Below are 23,797 nucleotides of genomic sequence, written 5' to 3'. Positions count from 1 at the left end.
GATGTAGCATCCTTCTACTGCCTGATATGCAACTATACAAACATAACAAGGTCAAAGCCTTGGCTGATCTACTTTGAATCAACTGCTGGTGCTGCACATTGATCCCTGTGGCTGTAAACGTCACAATGACAACTGTATTCCTTTGTATTTAATCCATATTTATTGCTTTTTAACTTCATCATCCTGTCATTAGGTCCTCTTCTGGCCTTCCTTAAATCACATCCCTTTAATACAAATATTGGGAGATAATGAGAGTAGTAACTAGACTTTGATTTCTAAAGCTATCTTTTCCAAACTGAAATGCCAGATTGCCATTTTTATTTTATTTATTTATTTAAACCAGTACTGAAACACTGTGACATTATTAAGCCATTCAAAATCTCAAATAAACATAAGTGTATGAATGGAAAAAATACATATTGCACACTTTAAAGTAACACACACCAGTAAAGAAACTTTTCCTCTGGTTATATGATGTAACATGGATATTTGTTATGATATACAATTATCCTCCCCTTTCCTACTCATAACATTTCTAATACTAGTCTAAAACAGCATGCAGATGAATATTTAAAAATACAGTAGTTAAAAATTAAAACACTTACCAAATCAAGACTGCAACTACAGGGAAAAACGTCTAGCTCAGGCACAGAACAGCCTAAACTTCTAACTAGTCTATCAGCTGAGGAGGTGCTCATTTTGAATTTGGGCAGATTTTCCTCAGCTGGATGACAGCAGGCCCTGACATTAATAACATCTTGATGCTCAGTTTCAGACCTGCACTCCAGAGCACAGATCACCAGAATATTTACTGGGGAATACAAACTAAGACAAACAAAAACATTTAAGAAAACAGCCCCCAGCTCCCACATGCCCATAAATATAATTTATACCCCCTTTATTTATTAGAAGCATTCACTTTGCCTTGGTAAAATAGAAACAAACAAACAAACACAGAAAAAAAAATCAACTACCCACTAGAACTCTACTGGAAGCCATTCTACCAGTATTTTAGTTAAAGTACCTAAAAGCACGGTGGCATTACAATGAATTGAGATGATTTACAGTTAAGGCTGTAGACTTGCTAAGAAAGCACTGCATAGCCAAGACCAAACGTTCTGTTAATGTGTGCATAGGTAGATGTTTGTGTGTGCATATACACATGTATGTGTGTGCATAGTATATATGTTCCGCATACTCCTGCTTGATGATCTATAGAATTTAATCTCTCATCTAGATCCTATTTGACCATGTAGCATATATATTTTGCATACCTGTGCTGTTCTGCATTTTTAAGTGGTATGAAGTAATAAAATGTAGGTTCCAAACCTATTAAGAAAGAATACTTTCCTTTCTCGTATCTTAGCAATCTCAAGGAACAAATTCCCCTAACATGCTTTAGTTCAACAGACCATTCTCACCACAGCAAGTAGTCAACTCAAAATACGGATTCTATATAACTTCACATACTTTCTTACCCTTCATGGGACAAAGGGTAAAAAGCAGTTTGCCTCTTAGACGGCAAGATATTAATGATCTAATGACAAGTGACAAACTGCTGTCCTTCGGGTATGCTAAGTTGTTCGCCTCTCAAGGCAGACTGCAGAACCCTGCTGGAGCAGTAAGCTCGCGACAGTGACGTGCTTGCAGTTGCTGACCTTTTCTGGTTGCGTTTTTGAAGATTTGACAGAAAGCTATTGGAGGGCAGAGTCAATAGTACATTACTGTCATATTGACAAAATGGGGGTTGAGCAGTGTCTGTAGTACGGATTCTGTACTTCTGGTGACCAACAGTTTCTTCCTGGTGTCCTCAGACAGTGAGGTGTAGGGACAGAAACAAACCAGCGCTCAGCTGCCTACCTACTTCATGCTGAGGCTGTGCAGAAAGATCATGAAGTTCACCACATCCTCCTCCCTGCTCAAAAGTGCTCAGAAGTTTGGCAATAGGAGCTGCACAGCCTTCAGCACGCAAGTAACTTGTAACTTATGTCCCTCCTGATTAAGAGGGACAGGGGCCCAAAGGAAGTAAGTCCCGCTGAGGTGCGAGCCGAATATAGCTTGTGGGAAAAAAAATCCCTAAATCCCAAAGGAAAGCTAAAAGAAAAGCTAAATGCAAACAGGAAGTGGGAATGAGATTTTTTCTACAGCTTTGATGAATGCTTCAATACTACACTAGGCTTCCACTTCTGTTTGATAGAAGAACATTATTTATAACCATAAAACCTACAACTTTTGTAGACTACAACTTTCTCTCAGGAGCTCAACTACAAGAATGGGTCTTTATGAAGGTCTTTGTTACAACTCAGCATGGAGATGAAGTAGGCTTGATTCCTCTCAACCTCAAGCTGTAAATCAAGGCATTATTTTGGATTTGCTGAGATCGAAGTCATTTATACCTTAGCTGTAAGTACCATCGCTACAAGCAGAAGTCATCAGTCCAACAACGAAATTAGGCTCTTTTCAACCAGTGCTGCTTCTTTTCCTTGGTCTAAAGCCATTTATGTCCGTCCAACTTCAGTGCTTTCTGTGACACACATTTCCACAGTGTGCTAAGTTAGAGAATTCAAAAGCTGAAGTGGCAAACAGCATTGAAGATGAAGAAGAAACAACCGTCTTGCAAAATGCACTTCATATGTCGTTCAGAGTATGTGTGGAGGTTGACTTTAAGGCTAGAAAGGTTTGAGAACTCTTTTCAAAAAAGAGTTTTTAAGAACTAAAAAACATTTATATTTAGATGAACTGTTTTGAATCAAAAGATGTTTTTCAAGACTTAAAAGCATACTTTTTGGAGAACCTGCAATACTCTGGAGATCATTATTTGCCTTTCAGCAAATGCAGACAAAGTTGAAAGCAAATGTTTATGAACTGTAGACATATCAAGTGCTTACCAGTAAGAAAGCAAAGGTATAATATAACAGCAGGTAATGAAATCATTATTCCCAATAATTTCCCAATTTAAAAATTAAAATATATATGTTTTTAATTTGCAGTGTCATGCTTCTGCATGGAAGTCTTCTGTACTGCCACTTACACGAATATGAAGCAAATTAATGAAACTGAACTAAGGATGAATTTAAGAAAAATCTAAAGACAAACCCCGTTTTCTTTCTCGCTGCTTGGCCGATGCTCCTGCTTGAGGCTGTAGTGGGAAACTGACAAACACCCGTTTGTTCATCGGCCTGCCCAACTACAATGACTGTGTTTTAGATGCTGCTCTCAGTGCAAAAAGTATTCTTTCATACTTACTGCAATTTTAATATCCTGAATACGTATTTTAGCCATCTGCTGCCTTTACACCTTTAAGGAAAGGATGGATGACACCAATAGGGAGAGGTCAGCCTATGTTACTTTAGGCATTAAACTCTACAACTGCAACACCTTCCTCTTGCCAACTCTCTAAAGCCTAGAAGCGCACGCGTTTTCTAGGCACATCCTGATGTCTTCTGAAGTCTGACAGTGCCTACGGCTGTGCTCAGTACAGCAGCAGCCAGCACCCCAGAGGCATCTGCCTAGTGTTTAGGCAGCCCCGTGAGACGTCCCATCGCTGCGAACAGCTGGCACAGGGGCAGCACACCGACCCTCGCACCACTTGCTTGCCCCGCCGTGGTACTCCTGGCTCTGGCGTCCCAGCGCGCTGTGCTGGGCCGGGCACCCCTCAGCAGTTCTTCCTTCGCTGTTTCCACCAGGCAGCCCTACTCTCAGCGGTGCCAACAGCCGCAGCCGGTTTAAAGGACACATTCGGGGTTTTTGCAACTTTTCCCCCGGTCCCATTCCGAAGCCCGCCCGCACTTTACAAACCCGTGACGAAGCGGGCAGCTACGGGAGGGCGTCCCGCAGGCTGCTGGGAAGGGGCGAGCCCCCAGCCGGCGTTCCCGCAGGCAGCACGGGGAGCCCGGCCCGCCGCGGCCGCGCACTCACCGCAGGAAGCGCCGGAGCTCGGCCGGTCCCACGCCGCGCAGCCGCAGCGCCTCCCGGGGGCTGCCCAGCGGGGCGAAGAGCCGCGGCGCCCGCGCCAGCAGCACGGCCCGGTGCGCCCGCAGCGCCGCGCCGCCCGCCCGCAGCGTCACGTCGGAGCGCGTCCCCTCCGCCAGCAGCCTGCGGGAGCGCACCCTTGCTGTTAGCAGCGCCGTTAGCAGCGCCGTTACCGTCTTACCGCCGCCACCCCACCTCGCCCCGTGCTCACCTGCCTACGTCCCGCCGCAGCTGCTCGGCCAGCGCCTCCCGCAGCCGCTGCCGCTCCGTCGCTCCCGGGCCGGGGCCCTTCGGCGCGGAGCCGCCGCCGCAACGCGCCATGTGCCGCAGGCGGGGCGGCGATCACGCACGGTGCCTCGGCTGCGCGCCCCGCGCTACTTGCGAAGGCGCAACCGGCCCCGCGCTGCCCGGCGCCGTCAGCCGCGCGGGGAAGCCTAGGGAGCGCCGCACAGCGAACGGGGCAGCCCGTCGCCAACGGGAGGCGGCGGGGCCCGCCTGCCCCCGCCCTCCCCTGAGGCTGGGGCGGGGCGATGCAGAGAGGCGCGGCAGTGCAAAAGGGCGGGGCGATGCAGGAGGAGGCGTGGCCTCGCGGCCCGGCTCCCCCGCCGAGAGCATGAGCACGGCTGCTCAGTGCCCAGGCACCTCGGCTAGCCCAGGCCAGCTGGAAGCTTCGCTAAGAAACCGCTCCGTAGGAAGCCAGATAAAGGGAGTAGTGTCAGTTGCATTTTATTGGACAAAGGTGGACTCGATACACATTAGCTCGTAATTTTTCATTCTTCTTGTTCAGGTATGTTGAGTGTACAGGTTCCCATTTTTCAGTCCAAAAAGAAAAAAACACATCACACAAAGCAGCTGCATCCAACAATACAACAAGATCTGTGTCATTATTCACTTGAAGACTAGAAATGTGCCCAGAAAGTTTTCAGTCATTCAATATGCTAAAATACAGATAATAAAAAGAGTTAGTAACTGTTTAATGGTGAAATAAGGGTAAATAATGGTAAAATTAAAAAAAAGAATCAGGTAAATTGAGAATGACAACCCATGACTTCCCTCTGTATGGCACCGCTCCATTCTTTCATTATAAATTTGTAAAAGGCACCATACATTGAGACTGTAAAGCAAGGGAGAAAACAAAACCAAGCAACTTTCTGTGATTTTCTTTCTGTACAAATACATATATCTTAAGGCAGGTGCTTTTATGTGCAAAATACAAGTATACAGGTAAAACCAATGTTGGTATCAGATATTCTCATACTCACTTCTTTTAGCAGTAACATTGGTGTCCGAATGTACAGTACATTGAAAACACTTTTCTCTAACAGAGCTCAAAATAGAAGGCAAGCTGGAAATATGGCCCTGATAACAATTACTTTTTAAATCTGAAGAGCTTTTATGTAGACCCCTTAGAACATGTACAAACAGTCATTCTCTTTTTCTTGTCGTCTCTTCCTTTAGAAAGGTCCATATCAACTTGTTCACTATGTCAGGTTGATCCTGCTGGAGCCAATGACTGGCTTCAGACAAAATAGTTAATCTGAAATGATTTTTAACATAAATCCGTGTAATTTCTGCCATATCAACTTCCATAAACGCATCTCTTTCTCCCCATAACAGCAGGGTTGGCATGATGACTTCATGGTGCTGCAGAGGTAGGCAGCTTTAAAAATAAAATATACTTAGTTTAGTCTTGTTTTATAGAAATCACCAAGACAGGTTTCAATCAACTTAGCTTTTGAAATCAATACATATAATCTTATTGCAAGCTTTCCAGGTTCTGTATTATCTTCTACAACACCAATAAAACATTAATGTGACTCAAAGTACTCTAACTGTTTTTAAGGATGCTAAAGTTACGTGTCTGATTTCAGGAGCTGGTTGCAACAGAGGTCTTATTTTTGGAGCACAAATGGTGCTTCCTCAAGATGCAGAGCTCAGGAGCCACATGGTCTCTGCAAAAGGGAACGTAGAACAATGTGGCCAGAACACTGTCGGTCAGTGGATTTCCCTGGATTGATGAATGCTATAGCAAATTTCTGAACTTGTATTGTTTACTGTAAGTAGGTTTTAATGAAATATGATGCTTTGATTCACAATTAGAATATGTGTTCAAATCATCCTGACTAGCCCAACTGCTTTCCCAAAAAGTAAAGGAAATGGCAGGCTGCCATTTTTAGACACTGTGGAAGACAGCAGCTAGGGTGTTTCAGACCTAATCAAAATTAAATACTGTGTGGTATAGCTAAAAGTAAAAGTATTTCTAGAAAAAGATATTCTATAGAGCACTGATGACCGCAATACTGAACTGAAGTCAGTTACATTCACTCCTCTATGAAATTCATGATAACTTTCAAACTGGAATAGAGTTCTTTGTCCAAAGAGTTACAGTATGTTTCTGAAGGCCTTGGATTTATGTACCTAAATCTGTGAAAGAACACTGTTCCTTAAAAATTTGCCTCTCATGGAGTAATAATCTATTTAAAACCCGAACATCACAACCCAGAGATTTGGCAGACTGAAACTGGTTTAAGGATAAATACGTTATACGTCATTTTGTTGATATTTTGAAGAAAAGCCCTTAGAAGGTAAAATGTTAATAAAAATTATAGTGCCACAATGACCCATTTAAATTTCCCATAAAAGCTTTTCATTATTTTTATGTAATACAATTATTTTAAACGGAATTACTTTACAAATGCTTCCATATGTTAACGGTAGACATTAGATGGTAGAAGACAAATAGGTACAAATGAAAGACTATTTCAACATAAATCATATTAGCACATCAGAATTTATTCCAAAGCATCTATTTCAGAGATGCTGAAAATTTTATTTATATCCACTCTTGAATTACTTTATCTTAGCCACATATTAGAACAGACAAGCTGCAACAATTCAGAACAGATTCTGTGATCAGATACAAATCATTACTATGCTGATGCCCAAACAACAATTTTAAACCAATAATGTATAAAAATGATATTCTGAATGAACTGTTATGACAGTTAGAGTGCTAGGTTGAAACCTGGGAGTTAGTTAAGAAACTATACTCTGTAAGAAGGGAAAGACGAAGAACAAAGATGGCATGCATTAGTTTAATGTAAGACAAAACTGGAGACTTTGAAGACATTCCTCCTCTCTACTTATATATAACATCAATAATTATTAATGAAATGTCACATTATTATTTAATTGCACATAATTATTTAATTTCATTTTGATGGATGAACTTGGAAAATTCTTAAAATGACTTTTGTAGCAGTGGATTTAGATCTCATTTTTCAAACCAAATTGACCCAACCCACTGAACCATAGCTCATTCATAGTATCGTTTTTTTAAACTGGTTATCTGATGATCTGGTTCAGTACATTTACATTAATCTCTTTAAGTTTCAAACTATTCTGGATCCCTTTACTATTTTTATGTATATTTTTCACTACTGTACAGTTCATTATTATTCCTTTGTGCTAAGTGCCTTGCAAGATTTGTTGCCTTAGGAAAACTCTCCTGGGCCTGTATCTAAAGTACAGTGAATGGAAGGATTGCTGTGCTTTTTATACAAGAATGTGCTCATGATGGATGGAAGTAGGTGATTTCAATCATCTCTTTGGAAATAACTTCCTAGAAAAAATAAGCCCCGAAGAGCCAAAACTCCAGATGAATAGCAATGGATTGGAAACCTGTCACATGTAAGCGACCAGTGCTAGCCCACTTTCATCAAAAAAATAAACCAAACAGTGCATAAGCATACACACACAGAGGAATTAGTAGTGATTAACAGTAATTAATAGTGATCAACAGTAATTAATATCTGTGAAAATCCATTCTGATTAATAACTGATACTAAGCTTTCTTTCTTGAGCCTGCAAAAAGCCTGAAACAATAGTTGAAATGTGCAACTCTTCTCATCTCATCAGAATCCCACAGCAATCCAGCTACCGGCTGTCACAGCTCCTTCCCTGTCACTGTCAGAGAAGCAGCTGGTTCATGTGTGCTCACAGGTGCGAGGTGCTGCAGCAAATGTGACGAGCAAGGCTTAGGTTCTCCTGCCTCCCTAGCTCCTCGTTAGCCCTATGCTGGGGCCCTGCTGTGTAGTTCCAGGGACAGCATGGAGGGCACAGGAAGAGCAGTAAGGGTGGCACTAAGCGTGGTCCAGGGAAAATGAAAAGTTAATCTACTGCAGAGACTCTGCTGAGTTTAGGAAAGCTAGAGAGGCACTCAGGAGGTTTAGCACTGCTGAAGCCTGGAGGCAGGAACGGACTAAAGAGTTCAAACCCACTCCTCTTGGTATATTCCTTGTAGCTAGCTATAAGGCTGCAAGTCACAAATAGAGAATAAGCAGAATCAAAGATGCTCTGGTCCTGTTAAGCTTTTGGTAGATAACCACAGCGTGTCAGCCACTAAGGCCAAGCCAGTGACTTCCACAAAAGTTAAAACGATCAGAAAACTGTTTGAGAAAATATTAAGCTTGCAAAAATCTTTCCTATGATGCTGGCTTTCCATGACTGCTCCCTGCTATACATGCTCAGTGGTGCCAGTGAGCAATATGAAATCTATGCAAGAACAAAAAAAAGGGGTTAGTAAAAGGGGTTAGTTACTAAACAAACTAACTAATGTTTTTATAAAAAACAGCCCAAGCACAACAAAATTGAAGCCAGACACAGTTTTGTAAAGTTACAAGGAAAAGTGAGGGTAACTTACTTGGAGCTATAATAGAAATTAACATCAATGGTACTTGTTTGCAAGTATTGTTTAGAGATGAATTTTTGTGATTGCCATGAGTTCTGTCAGCGAGGAAGAGGCTTCACTTTATCAGATTGTGAACAAAGATTTTCCTTACCAGCACTCTGGTTGTTTCACTGTTTTGCGTGGATACATCATAAAATTAACTTTGCATTGGGCTGCTTGACACTCAACGCATTCATCACTTGTTGAAACTTTGAAAACAATTGGCTTTTTTCTCTTCTATGTTGGTAGCAGAAGATACAATAACGTTTTTGGCCTCTAGAGGTCTCTAGAATATTTTACCTTGTTGCGGAATGTTACACTGACCTGAAAATATTTCTGTAGTGGTTGATGGGTCCAGTTAATGCTCCGGGTTGTGAAAAGACGTAGAGATAAGCTTCGATATCCTCTGCTGTTAATCTGCAGCCTTTCCTTCCAATTCCAGTGGCCTGGCTGGTAAATAAACTTTTCAGAACCTACAAAGGAGGAATAAAGAGCCTAAGATATCTAAGAAATGTTATTTTTCTCCTTCAAGAGGACACATCTTTCTAAAATCTATTTATACGTTGTTGGGAATAGAATGAATGGTTCAAATGCTTTTATTAGAGAGCTATATGTAAAGCACACACTAAACTTATTTCTGGTGTAACTTACTCCAGAATAATTGAAGTATAGGCAAACATGAGTATCACCAAGTTACTCAGTTCTGCACAGCAACGTGAGAGGCAGAGGCAGGCTGCAGGCACACACTTTTCTCGGGGATGGGCCCCAGCAGCTGAGAGGCTGGGAGGGAGGAGATGGGAGCTCCCCACCTCGCGGTCCCACAGGCATGCAGCACCGGGAGCATGGTACGGGGCTGCATGCGTCTGGGAGGATGCATGCCTTCAGCTGCTTTTTCCATTTCTACACATTTGTATTGATTGTTTAATGTTATGTAAGGTGTTGGCCTTATTGGTTTCTCGGGCACGATTAATCACCTGGAAGAATGTGCTAGCCAGACTCCCAGGCTGCCTGCCCTGAAGCAGGCAGTGAGGGACGAGAGGATGGCCCACCACTCACAGGAAGCTTTGGCTAAGTCAGCAGGAGTTCTCCAGGCACCAAATGTGTCCCACAGCATTGGCAGAAGTAAAATGTTACCAGCTGACTACTGAGGTGGAGCAACACACAGTAGAGATGGAGGTTAAAAGGATGTATGTACCTGAATGCCTGCCAGAAATGCAAAAGCAATTGTGAATCCCACAGATGGTATACACTTATATTCCACTTTGTATAAATATATACAACTGAAGAAAAATCAGAAAGCTCTTTATTTTTTCCAGTAATTATTACATCAGAAGGCACCAACATAGGTAGGCAATTCTTCCATCACTGACAGTTAAATATATAAAGAAGAGCACTCAGTTTGCTCACCTTGAAATCATTTACTGTAAACATGAATTCAGGAAACCATGGCATTTGGAAAAAGAAGTAGTAAGCAGATTTAATCAATTGTGATGGATGTCGTAGAATGTATTCTGAAACAAAAATGCCCATGAATTAAAAATGAAAACTGATGACTCAAAGCAAATTACTGCTAATATCACTATTTTTTAAACTTAAAGGAATGCTTTAAAAATACTACGTTCGAGTATGCTATGTTACATAAGATGATTACTGTTTCAGGAGTAAGTATATGATGTGGCCATTAAAATATACTTCTTGTTTTATAAGTGGTAATAGAAACAGACAGCAAAACTGAAGCCTGCCAAAGATTGGGTGAGAGCACTGACATTTGAGAGTTTAATTGCTTGATATGATTTTCACTTAGAGATCTATTTGTATAGCGAGTCCAAGGCATTTTTTCAGGTGTAGAATAAGAGGCATAAATGCAAGTATTACTTCTGTCATTTCAGTATTTCTGTCATCAAAGATGTGATGTACAGAAATCTGTAGATGACAATCCACTTACATTGTAAAGGGAGCATCAATCCTGGTCATGAAAGGACAGAATTTTTCTAAGTCTTCTTTCTTGGCAATTTCAAGAACCGTAATCAAGATTACAGTGCCACTTTTGAAAGACATTGAAGAATATATAACAGGAGAGTGATACAGCCAAATTTGCAATCTCTTTTTTGAAACTGAAATTTTATGTCTCTGATAAATTGCAAGAGCCAACACCGACATTCAAGTGTCTAACTTCTCAAAGCAAGCACAGAATGTACGCAGATACCAGGAGGTCTAGAACCTATCCTTTAGATATGCGAATTCAGAAAAGCAAAATTGCACTCCCATTCTGGTAGTGAATAAAAATGGGTTTAAAAAAAAAAAGTAAATTGGAGCCTCAGCCACCTTCTAAGCACTCATATCTTACACACTCCTAAACTGCATCAGTCATTACATTTTTCCATTAATGGACCATCATCGATAATGCTTACTTGACTTTTCTGTGCTAATATATTACTATTATGTTTCCAAATATGTTATTAAACTAAAATATTTCCAATATTGCGTGACATACAAAGTTTTTGTTTTAAAATTTATTTTTACTAAGAGGATTATAGAGATTTTCTCAATATTGGGAAAGGATAAATCACCATTTTCTAATAGGGAGACTTCCCCGCCTCATTGCTTAATCTAACAAATACAGCACTGTTACCAGTCCATTGATGTTAGAATATGTGAATGTAGTGGTAAGTCAAAAAATCCTGAGATGGAAACTCTCAAAAAATCTGGTATCATAATTGCTATCAGTTAGCAATGAGAAATGGCATGCATTAAGTAACTAAGTCATTAAGGTGTGCCCAAAGTAGTGATATGTAAGGCACAAAGAAAGATCGTGATTTCAAATGCATAAATACAATAATCCCTTACGAGTGGTTGGGAGGATGTTAACGGCTATTACAGAATTAATTGTGTAAATAAAAAAATAATTAAAACCCAGACTTTTATCATAGTAAAGATTACGATGTTAAAGGCAATGGAGAATACTCCATTTATAAGCTATTTTCATTTAATCCACAGTCAAACAAATTTGATCCAGGGATACTTTATGAAGCTACATAACATGTTTTGTACTTTTAAAAATATGCAAACAAATACTAAGAAAAGCTATAGTAATATGTATTTTGCTTCTGTACAGCCTGGCTCCCAATCTCAGTGAAAATGCTGCAAAAGCTCCTGCTTGCTCCAGTGGTGGGGAATGGACATTTCGTTGGGTAAGTGAAGCTTAACTACCTGGCAAAATATTCTTTAATACCATAGAAAGGTGGCCAAGAACACTGTGAGAACAATAGGTATGAATGGTTCTGAGATGAAAATTAAAGCTTCACTGAGTTTTCTCAACTATTTCTGGGCAAGTGGGGTGACTTTAGAATGGAAATAGTATAAAGTCTGCAATTTAAGAAATTAAAATCAATGAGATACTACTGTCATTGTAACTACTGAACATAGATCTAATACCTACGAAATATTTTGTCATTCTGGGTAGCAGACAAGCTCAAAGCCTATCATACAACAAATTCCGCTAGTGCACCGTTTTTGAACTCATTGCTAGCACACTCCTCTAGTATGTAGCCTGAAGAAGTTGTCTTGTTGCAGTGAATATTGTACAAGATCATAGTTTCATTTGTCACCTAAATCAGGATTAAACTCTAAAAGTCTGATCGTCATTTATACAAAGGCTGTTTTGTAGTTATAATAATGCAGTGAGACCTTAACCTAGGCATAATGCAATACACATTCATGTTCAGGGAACTTTATCCTGCCAGGTTCATGTACATGAAAATTATGTTTTTGTGAACCTTCCAGGACTAAGAAAAAAGATCAGTAAATTTGCTTGCAAACACTCCCACTTCCTACAGTAAATTTTTTCCCAAAGTAAAATACCTAATACTTTACAGCTTCATAAAATACACTCCAGATTGTGAGAAGGACTGAGTTCTGGTAACTTATCCGCTGAACATCTAGAAGAGCAAGTAGTTGGTTCTTCTTTAAGCAACCTCAAAGAAAACACAATCTTAATGAAAATGCAAATAGTCTGGGTTAACACATATACATATGTAACATTATAACTATTATAAAACTCACCTGTAAACACAGAAGGATGAGGGAAATTAACCACAATCAGCTTAGTCACCATTTCAGGGTAACATATAGCCACTAACCAAGCGATCATTCCTCCCCAGTCATGGCCAATCAACACGCACTTGTTGTATCCTACCACATAAACACAGATTTGTGCTTTTATTTCAGTGAAATTTGTATCCATAAAAAATATTGCAATTTCTGGGTAAAGTAGGTGGTCCAGCATATGTATTAATGTAACTATGTAATACTGCACTGCTTCCATTACTAAAGGCAGAAAAAATAGTGCATTATTATAGCTAAAAATTTAGCACATAATTAAAATTATTTAATTTAGCTTCAATCACACTTGAAGTGTAAATGTGAAGCTGAAGTAATTTGGCATCCAAATAGCCACACTGTTCACATATCAGCTAATTCAGGGTCAAATGCATGATTCAAGCTGCAGTCATTATAATGCATGTACAGTTACTGTGTTTAGGGAGTTTGAAGTTTGAAACTGCAAACAGAAAGACTGAGATGTCCTGAGCCCCTCCTGAACAAAATTAATCTTTATGAATTGCTTTGAATATGGGAGGTTATCTAAGGACTAAACACCACCATTATGCAAAAAGGGGGAATTACACTTAATAGCCATATATATAATACATATACATATTAAACACATTTATATATTTAGCAGGCTTGTAGCACTTTTCCACATGCTGTTTTAATGGCAATTTTAAAAGCTCTTAGCATTCATCTACTTATTCTTCCATTGATGAAAATGGGACTTTTGCAACAATAAAAGGAGGAAAAATCATGACTGTTTTTGAAAGCCTAACTACTCCTCCTTTAACCCTTCCTAGAATACATACTACAGTCTCACATGCCATCACAATCCTCCTTGAGGATTGTAATACTGAGTATGTATGCTACAAATAAAATGTATAAAAGCCCAAATGTTTTGAATTCTGACAGAAATTTGGACACAGTTGTCAAAGCATCTTAAAACCCCTCTTGAATAGAAATCTCATGGAGCATTTGTGATATAATCAAGTTCTCCAAAAGAATTTACCTTGGGGTTAGAACAAACTATGATAGGAAGCCTCAGAAATACTTTTTTTTTTCCCCCAGAAATACTTAAATCCCTATGAAATTGCATTATGATGAGAGCACTTCACAAGCATAACCATGGCATTACCATGGAGATTAACACAACCAGTGAAAGTTGGAAAATGTAAACACAGTGTGGGGACAGCTTGCCCAATTTTTTGATGCTATTCAAATATCACAATCAAAGCAAATCCTAAATTCAAACCTTAAGACTGGCATCACTGCTCTGCTATTTCTTCATGTGAAACGCAGGAAGTTGTACTTATCCCTAGCACTGTATCCCTAGAGTATCCAAGGAATTAAAATGGTTCAGAGAATGGGTCTAATCTCATCTATTATTGGTACAGAGGAGAAATACCCTTCACTAGGTGTTAGTTTATTGCCAGAACAGCTATACTTCCTGCTGAACTGGAGGAGCAAATTTTGCACACTTGCTTTAGTTCAAGATTACCACACCGTGTATTTGCCACAGAGAGCAATGTATTCGCTGTTCTTCCTTCTGTTGCTTTCATTGCTGTATGACACGGGGATTCAGCTCTTGTGCACTGACTACTATGCAGGAGTAGTATTTTGGGATTTTTTTTTTCTTAACACAGCAGATGCACTGTCACCATATTTGTAAAGCCCACAACATTTATTCTATCTTGTTTGTGCTAGAAGAATTTCACCTGATACCAGTTCTCTTGTCTGCAAGTGCTATTAGACTAATCTACAACAGTACCCATTGAGTGCAATGGGTAGGAGTAAGTGAAAGTCTTTTTAGTTAGGGGAAAAGACCAAAGGTTTGTCCTGCTGGATTTCACAGCATTTTAAACTCATGACGGAAAATCATCTCTACATATTGTTTACGCAGACATACATGTGACAATTGGAAAACAATTTTTTTCCACTAGTATTGATAATCGTCCATAAAATATGAGTATCTTTAGCTTTATATCCATACATATCCATAACGTGTATATGTTAAACAGAATGCATTTTTTTTGAAATCAATTATAGATATTAATGTGTTTTCTTTTCCCAGAAAATTAAATTGTCTATGATCTGAGTAGTTTCTCTTTTAACGCACCCAGAGATTCCAAAATATCCTTTATATCTGTTATCAGGCAATCTAACTTGTAATTTTCTTTGTGAGAAGGAGCATCTGTTTCTCCATAACCTCTCAAATCCAGGGCCACCACTCGATATTCACTTTTAAATTCCCGCAATTGATGGCGCCAAGAATACCTAACAAAGAGGAAAAAAAAAGTTGGAGTTATAAGGTCAAGCAGTATGATACTAAAATGCAGTCAATGCTTTTGCTCCCAGATAGCTGAACGTAAGTTATCATGGCTTTGTTTGCAATGAGATTCTTTTTTCTTTCTGTGGTACGCTGATAGTTGTTTGTGGCTACAGCAATTTTGTGCTCCCTTCTTGAATTCTCCAGTAAGGAAATGCAGCTGCTAGAGCGGGGGCATGGCCAGAGCCTGGATATTTCAATGGTTTCTAGAGTCTGGCGTGGTCCCTTTGTTGCTAAGGAAGCAGGCAACCAGAGCACAGAGAGAAGTATTCTGTTTTATCTTTGTAACCATAATATCATCCAAAAAGAAAGGTCTGACAAGCTTTCTTTCCTCCCTGGCTTGTTCACATGCAAATTTTGGTAAGACTAGAGAAATATGCCTCAAGGGACAGATTTTTTTTTCTCTTCAGAAAAGGAATGTCAGATAATTCATATGCTAAATTAACCAAAGAAAGAAATACAATGAATAACGAATGAACTTGGTGAATTCCATATGATTTATGTTATGTACACCTCTGTATTGCTATACTACCAGAATTGTTCCAGAGCAATCTCACAGTGTGTTGGTACTGCATAAAGTATTGTATTGTTTGCATTTCTATGGAAAAGTGATAGCATTACATACTTTAAAGACATACAAGGTAAAGAACTTAGTAAGTCCTGGGCTATTCCTCATTCTGTTTTAGTACATACTGAGTGGATGACTGCATTATAAGAGCAAAAACAATAAGAAAATGGAAGGCTTGATCCTACAAGAACTGCCTGCCTTCAATTGTTAATTTAAACCAATTAAATTTCAGAATAGCCACTACCAAGAAAGACATGGCCTTATCTTATATTGCAATAGAAAGGTACACGAAAAACACTTCTAGGTCTATGTAACAATGGCTGAATCCCTCTTTGCTAGGATCTAGCTTTTATTTCTGCTCTCGTTTCAATAGTCTCAGATAAATGATATTTATCTGAATGCATTTGAATCATCAGAAGCACAGAATTCTACCTTAATTCAAACAGTGTCTATATCAGTCCATTGGCTGTTCCACTTTAGCTTTGCCTCCAGCCTAGTAGGGATTTTGAACATACCGTAAGTAATATTACAATAATACCCATTAATTATAGAAATTTGTATTCATGTAAACAGAACAGTCAGAATCTTTTCATGTCAGTGCTGTATAATGCAAATGCAAGACTTAGCAAAGATCTCTAGGAATTAAATTTTTAAAGGCATTATACAATAACTTGGAAGCTGAATTTGCCATGGTAACTGTTGCAGCTATCATATATACCTGAGTAAGAATAATCAACAAAGCCCATAAATAAATAAATAAACTGCGTTTGTTTTAGAAACATGTCTAGTTGCTATCCTCATCTCCTGTTTTCACAACAGTCTATCAGTCACCAAATGTCTGGCTGACTGGGCTTTATATCCAAAGAAATCCTTTAACCCTATCTGAAATGTAACTACTGGACAATTGTTCTGCAGGCATAATTTGGAAACGCTGGTGGATGCCTTCATTTTCATAAGGCTGAATAATGGAAACTACTCTGTGACTTTTTGATCACATTATTTCTGAAGGGCAGCTTGTATAAAATCTAGGAGCTAACACATGTCTTTATAGGTACTCAGCTGTCTCAATACATCATGCTCATTTTCAAATATTTGAATATTGTCTTTCCACAAAATTGATATTGATTTTCAAGTTCTTGTACATCTAAAGCACTTAGTGGCTCTGGTGCATTATATTCTTTAGTGATCTTTCATCTTCAGATGTACTCAGTCACTCACTAAGGTCAGTGTTGTCTGGTTATAGTTGTCTTACTTATAACCTTGAGACATTTGAAGGCAGAGGATTTGTTACAATTGAGAATTGTAACTGTGAATCTTATCCATTTTTATCCATTTTTTTTGCTAGTCAAACAGTACAAAGCTGATGCTGTTTTAAAATCTCTTGTGATTATTTTATTACATGCTCTCAGAACAATCTCTGTTCTTGCATTAAAATTCTGCACTAATTGAATTAGCATCAGTATTTGTAGTGTGACTAATTTATAGACTAATTGTCATTTACCATTGCAAACCATGAAAACAGCTCTCTGAATTTTGAAAACAATACACTGGATCTCAGTAGAATAAATACATAAAATGCTGAATTTTGCATATTATTCCCACTGCAGGGGAAATTAGCTCTAGTCTCAGCTGTCTTATTATGTTAGAATACACGTTAAATACACGTTATGCAAGATATGCATAATACTTGCATAGAATATGCAACTCCCCTCCGTCTAACTGACTTTTAATCAAAGTTTACAGCTTTTAGACTTTTAATTAGCAATTTATTATTAGAGTAATCTGCTTCTTTGAAAATGTATTGTAAAGTAATAAATATGACTTTCTACCGTCATCCTCAATGCCTTTATTATCTCCAGGAAATTTCTAAGGGAAGAGAACTGACCTCTATTTTACCTGGGTCACTTTATCATGGCATGACCTGAGTCCAGCTTGAAAGATCACAATTCCAACGCTGGAGCCTAGCTCCATATCTGAGTTTAGAAAGGAAAAGGATCATTTAATTTGCTGAATTACTGGCATCACCACTTCCTCTATTCACTTACTGATTTTAGGTGTAAGTTCTGCATGCCGTGCCTCACTAGGCAAATCTGGCAGTGACAGCCCAAGCAATTCTGTTCAAACGCTGGACACATGACTGCTTTTCTTTGTTACAAACAAACATTTTGGGTTGGTTGTGATTCGTCATTCATCTTATGACGAACTAAAAATAGAGCCTTCTTCCCTGAGTAGCACTCTGAAATTAGGCTGCAAAGTAGCCTATAGAATTCACAGTTCTCCCCCTCCCCTAGTTAAAACTTACATGTAGTATTTTTAACAAAGCCATCCGTACTGCACACATATCTTGGATCCTCATTTTAGCACCCTCTACTATAATTCCTAAGTTTAGCCATGTCAGTATAAATGTTATGTGTTTTCCAAGTGGGAAGTTCATTAAAAATGAGTAGTTCCTCCCCAAAATTTGAATGAAAGTGTACAGACAATACAAAAAAAAGATAGTTGGGTTAAGTCAGACTGCAGGATTTTTTTTTGTGGTTGCTGCAGTTAAAAATTTCAATGGTTTGTTTCCTACTAGAACTTAATGCTTTTAGTATTCACAGATATATAAAAAAGTTCACTTTGAGGATATTTAAGCTTGATCATCACTCTCAGATATCTTAAGCAGCCTCATTTATACAACGAAAGCTTGTAGGGAGTTTTACCAGAATTCTGGAAAGCCATGAAGCAGCAGCATGAGTGGTTTACCCCTTTCTCCAGCAGCCACATAGTGGAATCTTAACCCTGAATCCTAGAACGAGAGAAGAAGAAGTATTGTGTTTTTATTGCTGCATAGAACTGCTGTACTTGGATTTGAGAATGAAAATGGCTTTAGACAATACTCTAAGGAACAATGTATTGTCCCTGAAAAAAAAATCGAATTGTCAATTCTCAAAGCTGAAGTCTAACACGTTCCCGAGATCAGGTACCACTGCCCCCTGGCAATGCTGAGCATCCCACACCCCAGCTGCTACAGTCCTGGGCAGGGCGTCCTTGCTGCGTGCCAAGCTGTGTTGACTGTGTGTCGATTCAGCCATGAGCACACTCATGGTCTGAAAGAGCACACCCATGGGCACTAGGCAGTGAGGATCATTGTAGGAACTAGGACCTTTCTTCACACAGACATGGCATGTGCTTTGTGGAAAGACTTTAAGACATAGTATACTTTAAATGCACTTTCACACTTTCGCTTAGTTTCTAAGGTTGTGCAACTATTTAAAAACTATTTAAAACCATCACACTGCAGTGTGGCACAATAAAGGATGGCATGCATTCTTAAAAACATAAAGAAATCGAAGTTAAGCAACTACAAAGTAAGTACTTTTTGCTTGTTTCTTTTACTGTTCAAGGCTTCAGACTTGCTTCAGAAAATAAAGCCTTAATGTAATCATCTTCTTTGTACCCTAGCCACTATTTCTGATGCACCTTTTAAGAAAATGGGTCTTACGAGAATTACCAGCAGGCAAGTAACTTACTGTTAGCAGTCCAGATGCTGAACACTGAAATGCCACTGAAGTGAATAAATGCAAGCTTACACTAACTCCAGGTCAAGTCCAGTAAATAAGCTGAAATTATGCCTACCAGGCTACTGAATTCTTGCACAGGGGTGGATACAGAAGTCAGCAAAGACTTAGCTCACAAAATACAACATGCTGTTTAGAAGTCATGTGAAAGAAACTGCAGGAAGAAAGGTCATACAGCTCCTGAACAAATGTCAGAGCCTGCACCATCGCTGCTATTTTAAAAAGGGAAGAAAAAAACCCTGCCTTTGCAGTAGATCAAGATCTCATGTCATGTTGAGGATCGCAACTGCACAGGTTTTTCTTGCCTGAGATGCTTCAGAGTCTCTGAAATACCTTGGCACTGCTAAGTCACCAACCAGCTAAAAAGCCATGAACTTACATCTTGGTTTTGGAAAGAGCTCTGGAATGGAAAAAAATGTTTTCGTATCTTCATATTCACTATAGATATAGTAGGAACTTTTGGCTCAGTTCTGCCCAAAGTTACACTAATATTTCTCTTCTGGGATGCCAGTGAATTTGGAGTCCCTAGAAATACAGATGGTGGTACATTTCTAAGCACTTGCTGATACCTTCTCACTACATTTTAGGGCCAGTACATCATCTTCACCATTCCCTGTATCATCCCTGCCTTTGACCCCTTTAAAACAACAGAAGTTTCTCAGTTCTCTTCCAGAGATTCTCATTCCATGGGTAGTCGGTTCGCCCTCCTCCATCCTGCTTCTTTCAGTTAGTGTCCTTTAGGGATTTACCCTCAGTGCTTTTACTTTAATCTATTTATTGCTTTTAAGGACATGGCCTTTACCCATACAGATTCGATCGTCACTTGCACAGCAGCAGTTTAAATGTCACATGCCCCAAAATAAGCCCACCCTCTACCTTTTCGGTTGCTCCTTTCAGTTCCCTTTTTTCTGTTACTGCAACAATCCTTGCAGTCCCCCAAGACACACGTAGGTCATTGCCATCTTATCTGAAACACGCTTTGTTCTTTCTTTTGCTGAAATCTGTCCAGGTCTGTAGGATACATGTAGGAAAGCCATACAGTAGCCAACGGCAAGCGGGTTTCATATTGCCCGAAAAGCGTGACCAACCGTCACATCGACAGAGTTCCCTTTGCCCCCAGAGCTCTCTCCGTCCTGCCACAGTCCCCACTTCCCAGCACCCCAGCCACTTGCAGTTTGGCACTATAGGGAAGAAGAATGCAGCACAGGAGTGAAGAAGCATGTGCGTGCCTCCCAGTGATGCTGGAAAAAGAAAGCAGGCGGATCACGAGCAGCGGGGAGGCTCGGTAGTTCGGATCAGTGCCGCCTGGCAAAAAAAGCACCTGCCCGGACCCCACAGAACTTAGGGCTCGGCACTCGTTTCACCCCAAATACGGCTCGAGGACATCCGCGGCGCCTTCTACGACCCCGGGAGCTCCCCAGCTCCGCGGGGCGCTGCTCCCGGGGGGGGCCAGGACCGGGGCCCTTCCTCCCTGCGGCCCCTGCGCACGGCGGGGACCCCGCGGGGACGGGCCGGGGGCACAGAGGCAGGGACAGGGACAGGGACAGGGACAGGGACAGGGACAGGGACACGGACAAGGACGCGCGGGCACGGGGAGCGCGCAGGACAGCCGCGCGCACGGGGCGGGGGCGCGCTCGCGGGGGCGCCCTCGGGCCTTTCCCGCCCTGCCCCGAGCCTTCACCTTGATCCGGACGTAGCAGTGGGTGCCCAGCGAGGGGTCGTTGAGGCAGGCGGGAGGGTTCTCCCGCACCGCCCGGCGGAACGTCTCGCCCGGCCGCCGGCCGATGCTCCAGAGCAGCCGCAGCCCGGCGATGCAGGCGCACAGCCCGCAGTAGCCGTACACCAGCGCCCAGAAGAGCAGCGCCCGGGCGGCCGCCAGCAGCCGGCGGGCGGGCGGCGGGCACGCAGCGCTGGGTCTCGCCATCGGGCCCCGCCGCCGCCGCCCGGGAGGGGCTGCGAGCGCCGCCGCCGCCAGGAGCCGCCCGAGCTGAGGCACCAGCAGCGGCAGCGGCACGCCCGCCCCGCGGCCCCCCGCGGCCCTCGCCCCGCCGCCGCCGCCGCCGCCGCCGCCGCCGCCGGGCACAGCGCCGCGCCGCTCTCCCGCCGCCGCCCCGGCCGTAGCGGCCCGGCCCGGCCCCGGCGCTGCCAAGCGGCTCCCCCCGGCGCCAGGCCACGCGGGGCAGCCTCGCCTCCCATGCCCCGCGAGGGCCCGGGGCGACGCCGCTCCGCCGGAGGGTTGGGGCGCGCTCACCTCCTTTGCGCAGGGAGTGAAGCTCGGGGAGGTGGCTGCGCGCTTGCAGCCCTGTGGTTGTAAAACTGCCTTCTGTCCTTAGCAATTGGCCGCTGAAAGGTCAGCCTGTAATACATTACTACCTTAAGTGCATGCTGTCAGCGTGCCCGTTTCTGAAAAACACGCCGATTCGGAGCTCCAGCACGAACATCTATAAAAACAGAATTTATTCTAATCAAGAAATTTGCTAGCAGAGGAAATTGGATCATCGTTACCAGATCAGTTCCAGCAGGGATCAATGTGCTACTGAGATCTCAGCCATACAAGGTGGACATTAGCCAAGCTGATGCCCGTCCACTAGCTGCAAATTGCTCCAGGGACAAGGCAAGGAGGCTGTCACACACGCGGCCACAGATACTGAGATACAAAGAACGGCGCCAGTCAGCACATATCAGGTGTGAACCTACTGATAGGTAAAGAGTAATTCAGGATTAGAACAATTTATGTAATCCAAAATTACAAGATAAAGCACGACTATATTACGCCATTGATCCTACATGTTATCAAAACACAGATACATGCTGCAGTTGGTTAGTTCTGCAAGATGAAGAAGCATGGGCTGAGTAGTTGCTGAGTGCAAGAAAAGCAGCATTGAGCTTGCGTGTTAAATTCTGATCCAACTCATCGCAGAGCCTGCTCACCTCCGCTCCATGGTGTAAGCCCCTTGTTTCTCAGGGTACAGGCTGGTCCATGGCTTCTAGAGGCCATGTGGGAGAGTCACTGCCAATAAGGCAGAACCGTGCACAACTGCTGGCAGGGCTTCTGAGGATTTAGCCAAATTTTACTTGAATTTGACCAAGACCAGAATTTGTGCTTGATCCAGCTGAGTTCAGAGGATTAGAGCTTCCAAAAGATGTTTTTTAACTCCTTCAAACAGTGCATGTAGAAGCTGGTGCAAAGACACCATGTGTCTGTTAACTAACACATGTAATTTAATGAGTTATTAAAAAAAAAGGATATACATACATATGGAAAGAATATATATCATTTTAAACTGCGCATAGAACACAGCTTGCAGACAATTTTTGTCTGTAACATACCAAATGCTTTCTCCTACTCATTCTAAATTCAGACTTACAAATATAGACACTGATGTTGAAACCTTGTCCCTTTGAAAGCCGTGGCAGAATTAATGCTGATTTCAACATGTTCAATTTTTTAAAAAAATCAGATAAGCAGCAGAAAGGCATGTTATAAATGATTGCCCATTTTCATGCATTTTTAATCTTAAAAAATACAAAACCAGAATCTGAAATTAATTTTTTACTGATACAGATAAGATCTTCAAGCAGTGGTAAAAAACCGCCTAACTTCCTTTTATCAATAAGAAATGAAATCTCAGTAGCCCAGAGCAGCTGACAACAGTTGTTGGTTTACGTATGTAGAAAATGCCATGAATCACGCTGCTCACTGTCCGTGCTTATTGGCTGCATGCAAGACCCCCAGATTTGAGGTTGGGAACTTTATCAGGCTGCTGGGGAAAAAATGCAGGGCTATTTAAGGCTCCCTTCCTTGTCTTAGGCAAGAAGAGAAGGAATAACATCAGAAGCTGGTATGATTCAGTTACGAAACTAACCTCTGCAGACTCCAGCAGGATTATATGAGTCATGCCTACCAAGCCTGAGCCTTCCGTTCATATTCCGATTACTCATACCACCAACCCTAGGAATAGCACATAACTGATTTTTTATGCATCAGCCTTTGTGCTGATAACCCTTTTTTTTTTTTTTTGGAGGGAAGAAGCTTTTTGCAGCTTTTTTTTAAGGCTAAGGATTTTCCCCAAAGTGTACCTGAGTAGACCAGTGACCCAGTTAGATAAGGTAGAAAGTTTGGCAGGGGGAAAACAGCCAATATTATTGTGTTGCAGTAGTCATTGGGCTCCCTAATAAAGAAGCCACCAGAATGAATTAGCAGAAAGCCTCCCCTAAGAATAATTGGAGAAACAAGGTTGGAAATCCTGGAGTTGTCCACAAGCTTCCACCTACTTCCAAAGAAAGGTTGATGAAAGCCCAGCCATAGATTAGGCACCTAGGACACAAGAGGGATTAAGAATGGAATAGCGATGTGCATTCTTATAAGCAGGTACTTGGCCAAACTAAGCCATATTTCTTGTACAAAACTCAGAGCTTTTTTTTTTTTTTTCCCCCCCCACAAGGATGGAACCAAATCTATTTCTAGCTTATACATCTAACTACCTAGGTAGCTTTACGTTAAACTTTAAAATGACACACAACTTTTGCAAAAG

At 41.4% G+C, this 23,797-nt stretch overlaps 2 protein-coding genes across 10 annotated transcripts in view; both read right to left on the bottom strand.

Annotated features, from left to right (window-relative positions):
- Window positions 1-4,571, bottom strand: part of BTBD8 (BTB domain containing 8) — a 42,017-nt gene extending 37,446 nt beyond the window's left edge. For 3 of the 4 annotated variants that reach the window (XM_083847406.1, XM_083847409.1, XM_083847407.1), the window contains exons 1-2: window positions 4,184-4,571; window positions 3,919-4,095 (exon numbers count right to left, since the gene is read on the bottom strand). In XM_083847406.1, the coding sequence (XP_083703532.1) occupies window positions 3,919-4,095; window positions 4,184-4,293 (287 nt within the window). In that variant the 5' untranslated portion in view covers window positions 4,294-4,571. The remainder of the gene's footprint in view (window positions 1-3,918; window positions 4,096-4,183) is intronic. The other variant, XM_083847408.1, reaches the window with a different exon arrangement.
- Window positions 4,572-4,676: 105 nt separating this feature from the next.
- Window positions 4,677-21,473, bottom strand: EPHX4 (epoxide hydrolase 4). 6 transcript variants are annotated; one of them, XM_083847510.1, is made up of 7 exons: window positions 20,944-21,287; window positions 18,405-18,490; window positions 14,925-15,082; window positions 12,764-12,892; window positions 10,109-10,212; window positions 9,026-9,174; window positions 4,677-5,632 (listed from the first exon to the last, which is right to left on the bottom strand). In XM_083847510.1, the coding sequence occupies exons 1-7, from the start codon at window positions 21,184-21,186 to the stop codon at window positions 5,398-5,400; spliced, it is 1,104 nt and encodes a 367-aa protein (XP_083703636.1). In that variant the 5' UTR covers window positions 21,187-21,287; the 3' UTR covers window positions 4,677-5,397. The 6 variants fall into 6 exon arrangements, 5 of the variants coding, with proteins under 5 accessions (XP_083703636.1, XP_083703635.1, XP_083703639.1 ...); XM_083847509.1 differs by lacking the exon at window positions 18,405-18,490 and having other exon boundaries at window positions 20,944-21,473; XM_083847511.1 differs by lacking the exons at window positions 4,677-5,632; window positions 18,405-18,490 and adding an exon at window positions 6,746-8,526 and having other exon boundaries at window positions 20,944-21,473.
- Between the last annotated feature and the right edge of the window lie 2,324 nt (window positions 21,474-23,797).

Source organism: Anser anser (assembly GCF_964211835.1).
Source record: "Anser anser genome assembly, chromosome: 8".
Classification (NCBI taxonomy): Eukaryota; Metazoa; Chordata; class Aves; order Anseriformes; family Anatidae; genus Anser; species Anser anser.
This window is presented reverse-complemented; position numbering and strand designations above follow the sequence as displayed.